This window comes from Coregonus clupeaformis, chromosome 17, assembly GCF_020615455.1.
Source record: "Coregonus clupeaformis isolate EN_2021a chromosome 17, ASM2061545v1, whole genome shotgun sequence".
Classification (NCBI taxonomy): domain Eukaryota; kingdom Metazoa; phylum Chordata; class Actinopteri; order Salmoniformes; family Salmonidae; genus Coregonus; species Coregonus clupeaformis.
Window position 1 is genome coordinate 52,346,042 of NC_059208.1, and position 12,799 is coordinate 52,358,840.

The 12,799-nt window shown below is 42.6% G+C and overlaps 1 protein-coding gene across 4 annotated transcripts in view; it reads left to right on the forward strand.

Moving 5' to 3' along the window:
- sgce (sarcoglycan, epsilon) overlaps window positions 1–12,799 on the forward strand; it is a 29,374-nt gene that overhangs the window by 15,501 nt on the left and 1,074 nt on the right. For 2 of the 4 annotated variants that reach the window (XM_041902172.2, XM_041902171.2), the window contains exons 2-10: window positions 230–352; window positions 655–812; window positions 2,057–2,129; window positions 3,520–3,718; window positions 6,266–6,428; window positions 8,499–8,713; window positions 9,423–9,449; window positions 10,098–10,283; window positions 10,610–10,653. In XM_041902172.2, the coding sequence (XP_041758106.2) occupies window positions 230–352; window positions 655–812; window positions 2,057–2,129; window positions 3,520–3,718; window positions 6,266–6,428; window positions 8,499–8,713; window positions 9,423–9,449; window positions 10,098–10,283; window positions 10,610–10,653 (1,188 nt within the window). The remainder of the gene's footprint in view (window positions 1–229; window positions 353–654; window positions 813–2,056; window positions 2,130–3,519; window positions 3,719–6,265; window positions 6,429–8,498; window positions 8,714–9,422; window positions 9,450–10,097; window positions 10,284–10,609; window positions 10,654–12,799) is intronic. The other 2 variants (XM_041902170.2, XM_041902169.2) reach the window with 2 other exon arrangements.

The window sequence follows — 12,799 nt, forward strand, 5'->3', positions numbered from 1 at the left end:
CTGTAATGATGAAGACACACACACACACACACACACACACACACACACACACACTCACACACACACACACACAAACAAACACACTCTATGACTCTTTCTCACACACACACACACACATCCACACACACACACACACAAACACACACACACACACAAACAAACACAAACACACAAACACACAGGAACCCCAGCTAATACTCTCTGTGTCCTCTCTCTCTGTGTGCTCCAGTGGTAACCATCCTGTCGAGGTCGCACGCCGACCGGAACGTCTACCCGTCTGCAGGCGTACTGTTTGTCCACGTCCTGGAGAGAGAGCACTTCAAAGGAGAGTTCCCCCCCTATCCCAAACCTGGTCTGTGTCTGTGTTCCTCATTGGATCTCTCAATACAATAATAACCAGATTACTAATTGTACTATTACTTCTATGAGGCTACCTATTTATTATTAATCCTAATGATAAATACTCATCTATTCAGTAATAAAATATATTTAGCTAAGTGACAGTACAGCAAATACAGAGACCGTATCAATGTCACCATAAACGTCAGTGTCTGAGTAGCATTTACATCTCTCAGTCTCAAATCCCACTCTCAGGGCCTAGTTGACTACTAGGCTAAGCGTTTATTGTACATGTACCAACGTCTGTCCGTACAGGGGATTCCAGCAACGACCCCATCACCTTCAACACCAACCTGATGGGCTACCCAGACCGGCCAGGCTGGCTGCGCTACATCCAGAGGACCCCACACAGCGATGGGGTGCTCTATGGATCCCCCACTGCAGAACACGTGGGCAAGGCAACCATCATAGAGGTGTGTGGCTCCATTTGCTGCTAATGGAGTTAGAGTTGTTTGTCTGCAGTCATGAACAGTGGAGCTTTCTCTCTCTCTGACACACACACACACACACATACTAAACTACAGTACATTAGTAGTTATAAATCCAATTAATCAATCAATCAATCAATTAATCAATTATAGCATTGAAATGTTTTGAACATTGAAATGTTCAGCCTTGGGGAATGTAAAATCATGTGCATTCACCTGGTCGCAGTTATGTTTGCCAGCCAGGGTCCTGTCAGTCAGATATGTGGGCACAACCTGGAACAATCATAGTAGTGGTTATGGGTATATTTTACAGTATATGGTCCAGCAATAGAGCCCCACGATAAGGGCTGTGTTTCGTGTAGGCTTACCTTGGCATGACGTTTTGATAACCATGTAAATCTCTCTCGGACAAGGTGACTTTTATCAATATATTCGGCTCTATTTACTCCTGCACGTCATCTCTAGCTGACACCTTTGGTAACAGGTATTGTCAATTTAAAACATGCACAAGACAGTTCACAGAATTGTCCATTTAAAGACATTTGCCAATTTATCTATTACTACATTTAGCTAACATTAGATAGTTCATCCAGAGATTCTTACCTTTGCCTCGATTCGGCAGTCTCGTCCAGATCATCATGGCATTTGTAGTTCTTTATGATAGCCACATTAGCAGCTAATTAGCATTTAATTTCTGGGGGGGGTAAATACAGGCGAATATATTGATAAACGTCACCTTGTCCTAGAGAGATTTACATGAAAATGTCACGCCAGGGTAAGCCTACACGAAACACAGCCCTTATTTTAAGTGTTTCTAAAATCCCCCATGGGAAAAATGAATGATGGAAAAAACGATTGGAACCATTTCCCTGTTTGACCACTAGGTTTTATGGGTATTATGACTCATACTGAGGTACTCTATGTTCACAGGTAGATGAATATGTTTTTGCACATATGTAATAGCTGTCACATGGTGCGTTGTGATAAGCCTTTTTCTAGGGTTATAGACCTGTGTCCATTATGTGTCTAGACTACTGTAGCATGTTCCCAAAGGCTTTAGGTTCCCTGGAGGAATGTTCCTGGAGGATGCGGTGCCCCTCTTCCCTCTTCCCTCTGAGCCTTCTACTATGGAATATGTTTGCATCTGGCTCGGACCTCGCCGGCGAGCCTCACCCTAGGACATAAGCTGTAGTGATCTGGGCTTACATTTTTACCCTTATGTGTTCCAGATAACTGCCTATAACAGACGCACTTTCGAAACGGCCCGGCACAACTTGGTCATAAACATCATGTCCACGGAAGGTAAGAAAGAGAGTGAGAGAGACAAAGGACAGGCTTAGTGAGGAAATGATGAAGGAGGATGTTCTTAATTGAAATCTAGAGGGTTGCTTCCGATGTTGACTAAAATGCCCAAAAGCTAATTTTTCAATTTCCTTCAAGAATGGCTGAATATCATTCACATAATATATATTAATATATTATCCATAATTCATCAACCTAAAAGGCTAACACCACACACTCAACCAGACCGGCAATTTTTTAATCAAGTGTCAACACAGTCCAATACGGGACTCGCAGCTGTGCAAATTTACATTTACATTTTAGTCATTTAGCAGACGCTCTTATCCAGAGCCAACCAACACACTTCTGAAAGCGCTATCTGAAAATCCACTGTCTGCAATTGACTGAAAACTGGCCTAGTACTCTAAACAAGTAGTTAGATTGTAACAGTACATTTCTTCTGTGACTTGCAATAAAGTCATACACAGTACCACAATAACCAATGCCTCCCTCTGTGTTCCTATAGGGAGCAAATGATTGTGTAAAATGGACAGATTAAAACAGTATTGTAAATGCTCTTCATGTTGAGGCCTACAGCTACAGTACAGATGTAGGATCTTAATTTGAGCCAGTTTGCCACAGCAGGAAAATAGTCCTGCAGCAACAAGACATTTGAATTATTATGTAGATTATAATTTATTGGCATTTTGGTAGGGCTGATACAGGGAAAATCAAGTCTGAAATTTCTAATTGGAAATTACAAACTTCAGATGCCTTTTTAAACCTCATATACATTACAAGTTCTAAAATGTCCTGCATTGCAGGAAAGTTCTCCTGCAACAGGATGATCAAATTAAGATCCTACATCTGTATACATCTCATTGTACTGTACGTCTGTACAGAGTCTCACTCTACATGTGATACAATAACCATGGTGCCGGGTGAAAAGCTGCCCAGCTGTTTCTGGCCCACAAGTACGGTGTGACCTCACTCACACTGCGCAGTGACGTCATCAGCCATCTGCCCTGAGCCGAGCCGCTGTCATAACAGACACAAAACAGAGCAGACAAACATTGGCCTCTGTCGAACAGCTTGTCTGATATTATGGCCATTAAATGTCATTACATATGGGTGTCAGTTAGAGATATGCTTACAGCTCGTCTGATATCACGGCCATTAAATGTCATTACATATGGGTGTCAGTGAGAGATGTACTGTACATGTACACTTTGTTCACAGAATGATATTGGGCCTATTAAACTGAACAGATTAAATCTGTAATCTCTCACTCCTCTCTCTCTCTCTCTCTCTCTCTCTCTATTTATCGCTCGCTCGCTTTCTCACTCTCTCTCTCTCACTCTCTCTCTCTCTCTCTCTCTCTCACACTCAAATCCCTCCCTCCCTCTCTCAGAGTACCCACTACCGTACCAGGCCGAGTTCTTCATAAAGAACATGAATGTGGAGGAGATGTTGGCCAGCGAGGTTCTGGGAGACTTCCTGGGCGCAGTGAAGAACGTGTGGCAGCCCGAACGCCTCAACGCCATCAACATAACCTCAGCGCTGGACAGGGGCGGACGCGTTCCCCTGCCCATAAACAACCTCAAAGAGGGGTGAGTGCGTAAAAAAATAATCAGAAACACATCTCTCTATGGGTGAGTGACCCTCTTTAGTGCAGTTCAATACATGGTTTAACAGAGTATGAGGAAGATTTTACATATCAACATCACCTCGGCCCTGGACAGGGGCGGACGCGTTCCCCTGCCCATCAACAAACTCATTGGGGTGAGGAACAGGGTCACCATCAGCAGCCCTTACAGGACCAGAGTAGTTTGATACATAGTTTGGTAGAGGATGACGAATTCAAGTATCTTCAATTGATAGAGGATGATGAATTCAAGTATCGTCAGTTGATAGAGGATGATGAATTCAAGTATCTTCAGTTGATAGAGGATGATGAATTCAAGTATCTTCAGTTGATAGAGAATGATGAATTCAAGTATCTTCAGATGATAGATGATGATGAATTCAAGTATCTTTAGCACTTCCAGGAACAGGACAGAGTATGATGATGAATTTAAATATTGCATATGAGGGAAAGGATAGATACAGACATAAAAGCATATTTTTTTAAACCTAATTAGCATCCTCAGAAGTACTATAGCAGCTTTATAATGCCTTGCCTACAGTCATCATCAAAGTATTGTATTCTTAAATAAGCATGTTCACAAAATGTTATTGCATCAGTTGCAACATAAACATGAACTTAAAGATGCTTATGCAATGCATGAGTAACCTTACAGTAACCTTACCACTGTAAGAGAGAGAGAGAGAGAGAGAGAGAGAGAGAGATCCAGATCAACACACTGTATTAGACATTAAAGCCTCAGACAAACACTACAGGCAGTTTGTAGCAGTCAGGGAGAATGAATCCCCACATGATTTGCCATAAGTTGTTCATAAAACATGCATGGCCCCGTTTGTGAAGATAAAAGATTCTAGAGGAGAGCTCCATAGAAAGACACAGCCAGCAGGACTAAGATACCCTGACAGAACAGTACCAGGAACCTCACCATACTGACTGAGACAGGAGGAGGAAAACACTATGTGGTTCACATTGGAAGTCAGTCTGAGTGGGATTGTGAAAGTGTGTGTGTCAGTGGTTGGTAAGATATTACTGTGTAACCTAGCTGTTAAATCTTACTCTCCTCTCCTTTACCTCAAATGTGCTTGCATGTTTGTGTGTAGATTAGTCAGGTGATATACCACTAACAGTCTCTCGGTCATTATATCTGTATTATCAGATATACCACTAACTGTCTCTCGGTCATTATATCTGTATTATCAGATATACCACTAACAGTCTCTCGGTCATTATATCTGTATTATCAGATATACCACTAACTGTCTCTCGGTCATTATATCTGTATTATCAGATATACCACTAACTGTCTCTCGGTCATTATATCTGTATTATCAGATATACCACTAACTGTCTCTCGGTCATTATATCTGTATTATCAGATATACCACTAACTGTCTCTCGGTCATTATATCTGTATTATCAGATATACCACTAACAGTCTCTCGGTCATTATATCTGTATTATCAGATATACCACTAACTGTCTCTCGGTCATTATATCTGTATTATCAGATATACCACTAACAGTCTCTCTGTCATTATATCTGTATTATCAGATATACCACTAACTGTCTCTCGGTCATTATATCTGTATTATCAGATATACCACTAACTGTCTCTCGGTCATTATATCTGTATTATCAGATATACCACTAACTGTCTCTCGGTCATTATATCTGTATTATCAGATATACCACTAACAGTCTCTCTGTCATTATATCTGTATTATCAGATATACCACTAACAGTCTCTCTGTCATTATATCTGTATTATCAGATATACCACTAACTGTCTCTCTGTCATTATATCTGTATTATCAGATATACCACTAACTGTCTCTCTGTCATTATATCTGTATTATCAGATATACCACTAACAGTCTCTCTGTCATTATATCTGTATTATCAGATATACCACTAACAGTCTCTCTGTCATTATATCTGTATTATCAGATATACCACTAACTGTCTCTCGGTCATTATATCTGTATTATCAGATATACCACTAACAGTCTCTCTGTCATTATATCTGTATTATCAGATATACCACTAACAGTCTCTCGGTCATTATATCTGTATTATCAGATATACCACTAACTGTCTCTCTGTCATTATATCTGTATTATCAGATATACCACTAACTGTCTCTCGGTCATTATATCTGTATTATCAGATATACCACTAACTGTCTCTCTGTCATTATATCTGTATTATCAGATATACCACTAACTGTCTCTCGGTCATTATATCTGTATTATCAGATATACAACTAACTGTCTCTCTGTCATTATACCGTACCTGTATACCACAGGAGGCTGCTGAGGGGAGGACGGCTCATAATAATGGCTGGCATGGAGTAAAGGGAATGGAATCAACCACATGGAAACCATGTTGTTGATGTATTTGATCCTATTCCATTAATTCCATTCCAGCCATTACAATGAGCCTGTCCTCCCCAATTAAGGGGCCACCAGCCACCTGTATTATAAGCCACTGTCTAACTCCCTCCCTCTCCAGTGTGTATGTGATGGTGGGGGCAGACGTCCAGTTCTCTTCCTGCCTGCGGGAGGTGGAGAACCCCCACAACCAGCTCCGCTGCAGCCAGGAGATGGAGCCTGTCATCAGCTGTGACAAGAAGTTCAGGGCCCAGTTCGACATTGACTGGTGCAAGATCAACCTGGTGAGGACTGTACAGGACCCTGGAGCCATGGCGTGACCTCTTGACCTGTTCTCTGACCATATCAAACAAAAATTATAGAGTGTATGTGTTTGTGTGTGTTATGTCATATACCCGCACACACACACACACACACACAGCCAATCCACAATCTTCTGAAGAAAATGTATATTTTTTGTATATTTGAGCATGTATACTGAACAAAAATATAAACGCAACATGCAACAATTTCAAAGATTCCACTGAGTTACAGTTCATATAAGGAAATCAGTCACTTTAAATAAATACATTAGTCCCAATCAATGGATTTCACAGGACTGGGAATACAGATATGCATCTATTGGTCACAGATACATTTAAAGAAAAAAGGTAGGGGTGTGGATCAGAAAAACAGTCAGTATCTGGTGTGACCACTATTTGCCATATGCAGCGCGACACATCTCCTTCGCATAGAGTTGATCAGGCTGTTGATTGTGGAATGTTGTCCCACCCCTCTTCAATTGCTGTGCAAAATTGCTGGATATTGGTGGGAACTGGAACACGCTGTCGTACACGTCGATCCAGAGCATCCCAAACATGCTCAATGGGTGACATGTCTGGTGAGTATGCAGGCCATGGAAGAACTGGGACATTTTCAGCTTCCAGGAATTGTGTACAGATCCTTGTGACATCGGGCCGTGCATTATCATGCTGTAACATGAGGTGATGTGTCAGAGCGGGCGTAGGTGTGGTGTAGGAATCAGATGCAGGACACAGATGCTAGTCCAAAAATACTTTAGTAAAGTCCACAAAAGAACGGCTACACACAAAGCCGGAGGCACGAGAAAAATAAGGCACACAGCGTATTAATGCGAAACACAGCAAACACGCACAACAAGTGCGGACTCTCTATCAAATACAAAATAGAGCATTAACTGACTGGAAGCACCAGCTGACAAGGAACAACTACACACAACCACAAGACAGAAACAACGAGAACTTAAAGGACACATAATCAAGACAAAATGAGAAACAGGTGTACCAAAACAGACCAAACCAAACAAACACAGAAACAACGAACGGTGGCAGCTAGTACTCCGGAGACGACGACCGCCGAAGCCTGCCCGAACAAGGAGAAGGAGCAGCCTCGGCCGAAACCGTGACATGATGGCGGCAGATGAATGGCACGACAATGGGCCTCAGGATCTCGTCACTGTATCTTTGTGCATTCAAATTGCCATTGATAAAATGCAATTGTGTTCATTGTCTGTAGCTTATGCCTGCCCATACCATAACCACACCGCCACCATGGGGCATTGTTCACAACGTTGACATCAGCAAACCGCTCACCCACACGACGCCATACACGTGGTCTGCGGTTGTGAGGCCGGTTGGACGTACTGACAAATTCTCTAAAATGACTTTGGAGGCGGCTTATGGTAGAGAAATGAACATTCAATTATCTGGCAACAGCTCTGGTGGACATTCCTGCAGTCAGCATGCCAATTGCGCACTCCCTCAAAACTTGAGACATCTGTGGCATTGTATTGTGTGACAAAATTGCATATTTTAGAGTGGCCTTTTATTGTTCCCAGCACAAGGTGCACCTGTGTAATGATCATGCTGTTTAATCAGCTTCTTGATATGCCACACCTGTCAGGTGGATTGACTATCTTGGCAAATGAGAAATGCTAACTAACAGGGATGTAAACACATTTGTGGACAACTTTTGAGAGAAACAAGCTTTTTGTGCGTATGGAACATTTTTGGGATCTTTTATTTCAGCTCATGAAACATGGGACCAAGACTTTGTTGTGTTTATATTTTTATTCAGTGTATTTGCCCAGCCACCCTGCTAATATCACCAATCCATATCTTTTAGTGTTCCAAATTCTGGTAACTTTCCCAAATTCTCAATGTTATCCAGAAATCATGTTGGAAGATTACTGGAATCAGGTGGGAATAACCAGGAAATCTGTGAATCCTCCAACCGGGATTTCTGGAAAAACTCAGAATTTTGGGTAAATTAACGGAATTTTGCCACCCTAATATCTAAAGTAGATGAAGTGCTGATTGAACCTCTCTCTTCTCCAGGTGGACATCACCAAGGTAGTCATGATCCACAGTAACCGTCCAGACCCAGGGACGGGGGTTCTGCCTGACATCGGGGAGTACAACCCCCCATCAGAGTCTCTGAAGAGCAGGGACTTCTTTGCCGACTTCCTCATCACGTTGGCGGTGCCCTCGGCCGTGGCCATGGTCCTCTTCACCATCCTGGGTTACTCTATGTGCTGCCGGCGAGAAGGGGTGTAAGTGTGCTGCTTTCACTTCTGACCAAAAGAGACACACACAGACTAAAACACACACTAACACAAACGCAGACACAACACACACACACACAAACACTAAACACACATGTAGGCGTACACTATTAAAGAGATGGACACAAAAGCATAGTGTTGTTTTGATGTGAGTTGAGGAGATACATGTGTACAGTTGGACTTTTCTTTCGAATTGTCATGTAGGGGTTCTTAGATCCTGAGGGATTGACTGATTAGTCTGAGTGCAGTGACACAGGCCCTCAGTGGGAGTTAAGGGATGTTTCGTTATGCTACTTAGCCACTATAGATGGAAGTCAAGAGGTTAAATATTGTGGAAACGCAGCTTGTCAATAACCATCCAGTTTTATGGTCCATGTATGTTCTCCATACGTTCCACTGTTCTGTCTCAGGTTGATTTCTCATACTCATTTTGATGGTTATTAGCACAATCATCATGACATAGATGGCCAATCAACCATTGTATTGCTCCTCCAACCCCCCACCCTCATTTACAGGCTGGGAGAGACTGTCCCCTCCAACCACCCACCACTTAGCGTGTCCATGCAGTACTGTTTGTTCCTTCGCCCCCACCATCCATCCATCCAGCCAATGCCACATGCTCTCCATTTGCTTCTGTGTGAATGTCTTTTAACTATTAATATTAGTATTTAATTCATTAATTTTGTTTTGTTTCTAGGGATAAAAGAAACATGCAAACACCAGAGTAAGTGTTTATCCTCTCCTGTGTTTTTCTTTTCTTTTGAGTTTGATTTGTTTTGGTTCCTCCTTGAACCCCCAATCCTTCAGTTGATTTGCCCTTTCACCTTTTGCTTTCAAATCGCCATGGTGACATGTTCATGTCCATCCATACTGTCATCTGTGTGTTTACATCCCGTCATCCAATTAGCTGCTCAAAGCTGCAGGGGCATGTTAAGAAAGGAAGTTGATCCTAACCACAGATCCAGGGTAAAATATTGGTTCACCACCTCTAATGATTGAGGATAGAAGGTATAGTTCTGTAACTGAAGCAGGGAAATCTCAGACCAGGTTTGTTTAGAGAGGGGGGGGGGGGAAGAGAGAGAGAGAGAGACAAAGATAATGAGAATGAAAGCATGAGAGGGAGGGGGAGAAATACTCTCAAATAACCTCCACTAGACTCAGCAGATGGCAGATGACCAATAGTAACGACACAACACAGTTTCCTCCTACCAAGGAGAAACACACCAAATGCTGTCAAAAGATTTGCTATGTTAATATGTCTTCCTTAATGCAGGTGTGTACAGTACACCACAGTGTGCGTGTTGACTGAGATGATAAGAGCTCAGATGGTCCATTTATGGGCTATATTTCTATCCATCTCTCCTCTCCTCAGTATCCAGTTAGTTCACCACAGCTCCATCCAGAAGTCCACCAAGGAGCTACGGAGCATGTCTAAGAACAGGGAGATCTCCTGGCCCCTCTCCACCCTGCCTGTCTTCAGCCAAAGTGGGGAAGTGGTACCCCCGATACACCCAGACAACTACGAGACAACCAGCATGCCCCTGATGCAGACACAGACGTGAGTCCTGGCTGAGTGGCTGGGGTTCACAAACACATACAAGAACTCTCTCTCTCTCTCTCTCTCTCTCTCTCTCTCTCTCTCTCTCTCTCTCTCTCTCTCTCTCTCTCTCTCTCTCTCTCTCTCTCTCTCTCTCTCTCTCTCTCTCTCTCTCTCTCTCTCTCTCTCTCTCTCTCTCTCTCTCTCTCTCTCTCTCCGTACTGAGCTATAACATGTTTTACAACCAGCATAGTGAGACTTTTGTCACACTGGCTTAGACTCTAAACAATGCTATGCATGGTATACAACATTTAATGCGCGAATAATTAGTTGTTCTCTAATTTCAGAAACCTGCAGAACCAGATTCAGATACCACAGCAACAGCCATCAGGTTAGTATTGACTCCTGCTTTAGTATGATTGGTTTATTATCTCTTGAACCAATGAAAATGATACATTAAGGCCTCTCGCTGAGTTACATGACACCGTGGACTTAGATTAATCATGATCATCCTCAATCATCTAGCCCAAGCATAGTCATTTTACATCTTGCGAGACACGTGTCTTTCCGCAACTTAATTGGCGCCTCGCTGCAATATTCTGAATGCATGTGTTGTGTTTTCCTCAGTCAGCTGAATGCGCCGTTTGGTTCATAGAACAGTGGTTACGTGAGTAACCGTCGATATCCGCTAATGGACCGGTAAAAGCGCTTCCTCGCGGCTCTAGATTTTGAATGGTTGCAGCTATTACCGACTATATGACCCCATCCCTGAAATTTGCCATTACCTGATTTCACATATTTTTGTGCTAAAACTTTTATTGAGATAATGACAATAAGGTCAAATTCAAAAGATTCATCAAATAATTTTTTACGCTGTTTCATATACCCCCAAGTGAACTAAAATAGAGAATCAGAGAATCAAATAGCTTGATGGTCCATGTTAATAGTATCTTAAATATCATGTGTGAATCCATTTTATATTATGTAATAGGCCTATGAATCAATTTGAGTTTGTGACACCCCAACCCCCGTTATCCGATGAGTATGGCGGCTCACCCAGGGATTTTGTTTAACAAAAGTGGCTCCCTCAGAAATATTAGTGACTACCACTGATCTAACCTATCACATTTTAGATTAAATAGCATCGAGGCTCAGTTCTGTTAACATAGTTCATGCTGACTGCAATAGTTGTCTTTCCTGCTATTATCTTTTTATCCAGATCAACCAAATACACTGAACAGAAATATAAATGCAATTGTGGTTAGTTACTTCAAGTTAAAACATATGGGGGTATTTCTGATCTGAGAGTCTGCATAGATATTGCATTAATGATTTTCCTCTCTGTTAAAGTTGAACATGATAGCCATATGAAGTAGGCCCTCGTTGCCCTAAGGGGATATAGGAAGTTGTATTATAAAGAATGTGTGTCATTGGGGTGTCTGATGTGAGAATAGTCTTTATAGCCTATTTTTGCTCCTTTCCAAACTATACTGAACAAAAATATAAACTCAACATGTAAAGTGTTGGTCCCATGTTTCATGAGCTGAAATAAAAGATCCCAGAAATGTTCCATACGCACAAAAAGCTTATTTCTCTCAAATGTTGTGCACAAATTTGTTTACATCCATGTTAGTGAGCATTTCTCCTTTGCCAAGATAATCCATCCACCTGACAGGTGTGGCATATCATTCATTTCTCTACCATAAGCCGTCTCCAACGTCATTTTAGAGAATTTGGCAGTATGTCCAACCGGCCTCACAACAGCAGACCACGTGTAACCACGCCAGCCCAGGACCTCCACATCCGGCTTCTTCAACTGCTAGATCGTCTGAGACCAGCCACCCGACAGCTGATGAAACTGTGGGTTTGCACAACTGAAGGATTTCTGTATAAACTGTCAGAAACCGTCACAGGGAAGCTCATCTGCGTGCTCGTCATCCTCACCAGGGTCTTGACCTGACTGCAGTCCGGCGTTGTATCCGACTTCAGTGGGCAAATGCTCGCCTTCGATGGCCACTGGCATGCTGGAGAAGTGTGCTTTTCACGGATGAATCCCGGTTTCAACTGTACCGGGCAGATGGCAGGCAGCGTGTGTGGGCGAGCGGTTTGCTGACGTCAACGTTGTGAACAGAGGGCCCCATGGTGGGGTTATGGTATGGGCAGGCATAAGCTACAAACACAATTGCAGTTTATCGATGGCAATTTGAATACACAGAGATGCCGTGATGAGATCCTGAGGCACATTGTCGTGCCATTCATCCGCCGCTGTCACCTCATGTTTCAGCATGATAATGCATGGCCCCATGTCGCAAGGATCTGAAAATGTCCCAGTTCTTCCATGGCCTGCATACTCAACAGACATTTCACCCATTGAGCATGTTTGGGATGCTCTGGATCGACGTGGACGACAGCGTGTTCCATTTCCTGCCAATATCCAGCAACTTCGCACAACATTCCACAGGCCACATTCAACAGCCTGATCAACTCTATGCGTAGGAGATGTGTCACACTGCATGAGGCAAATGGTGGTCACACCA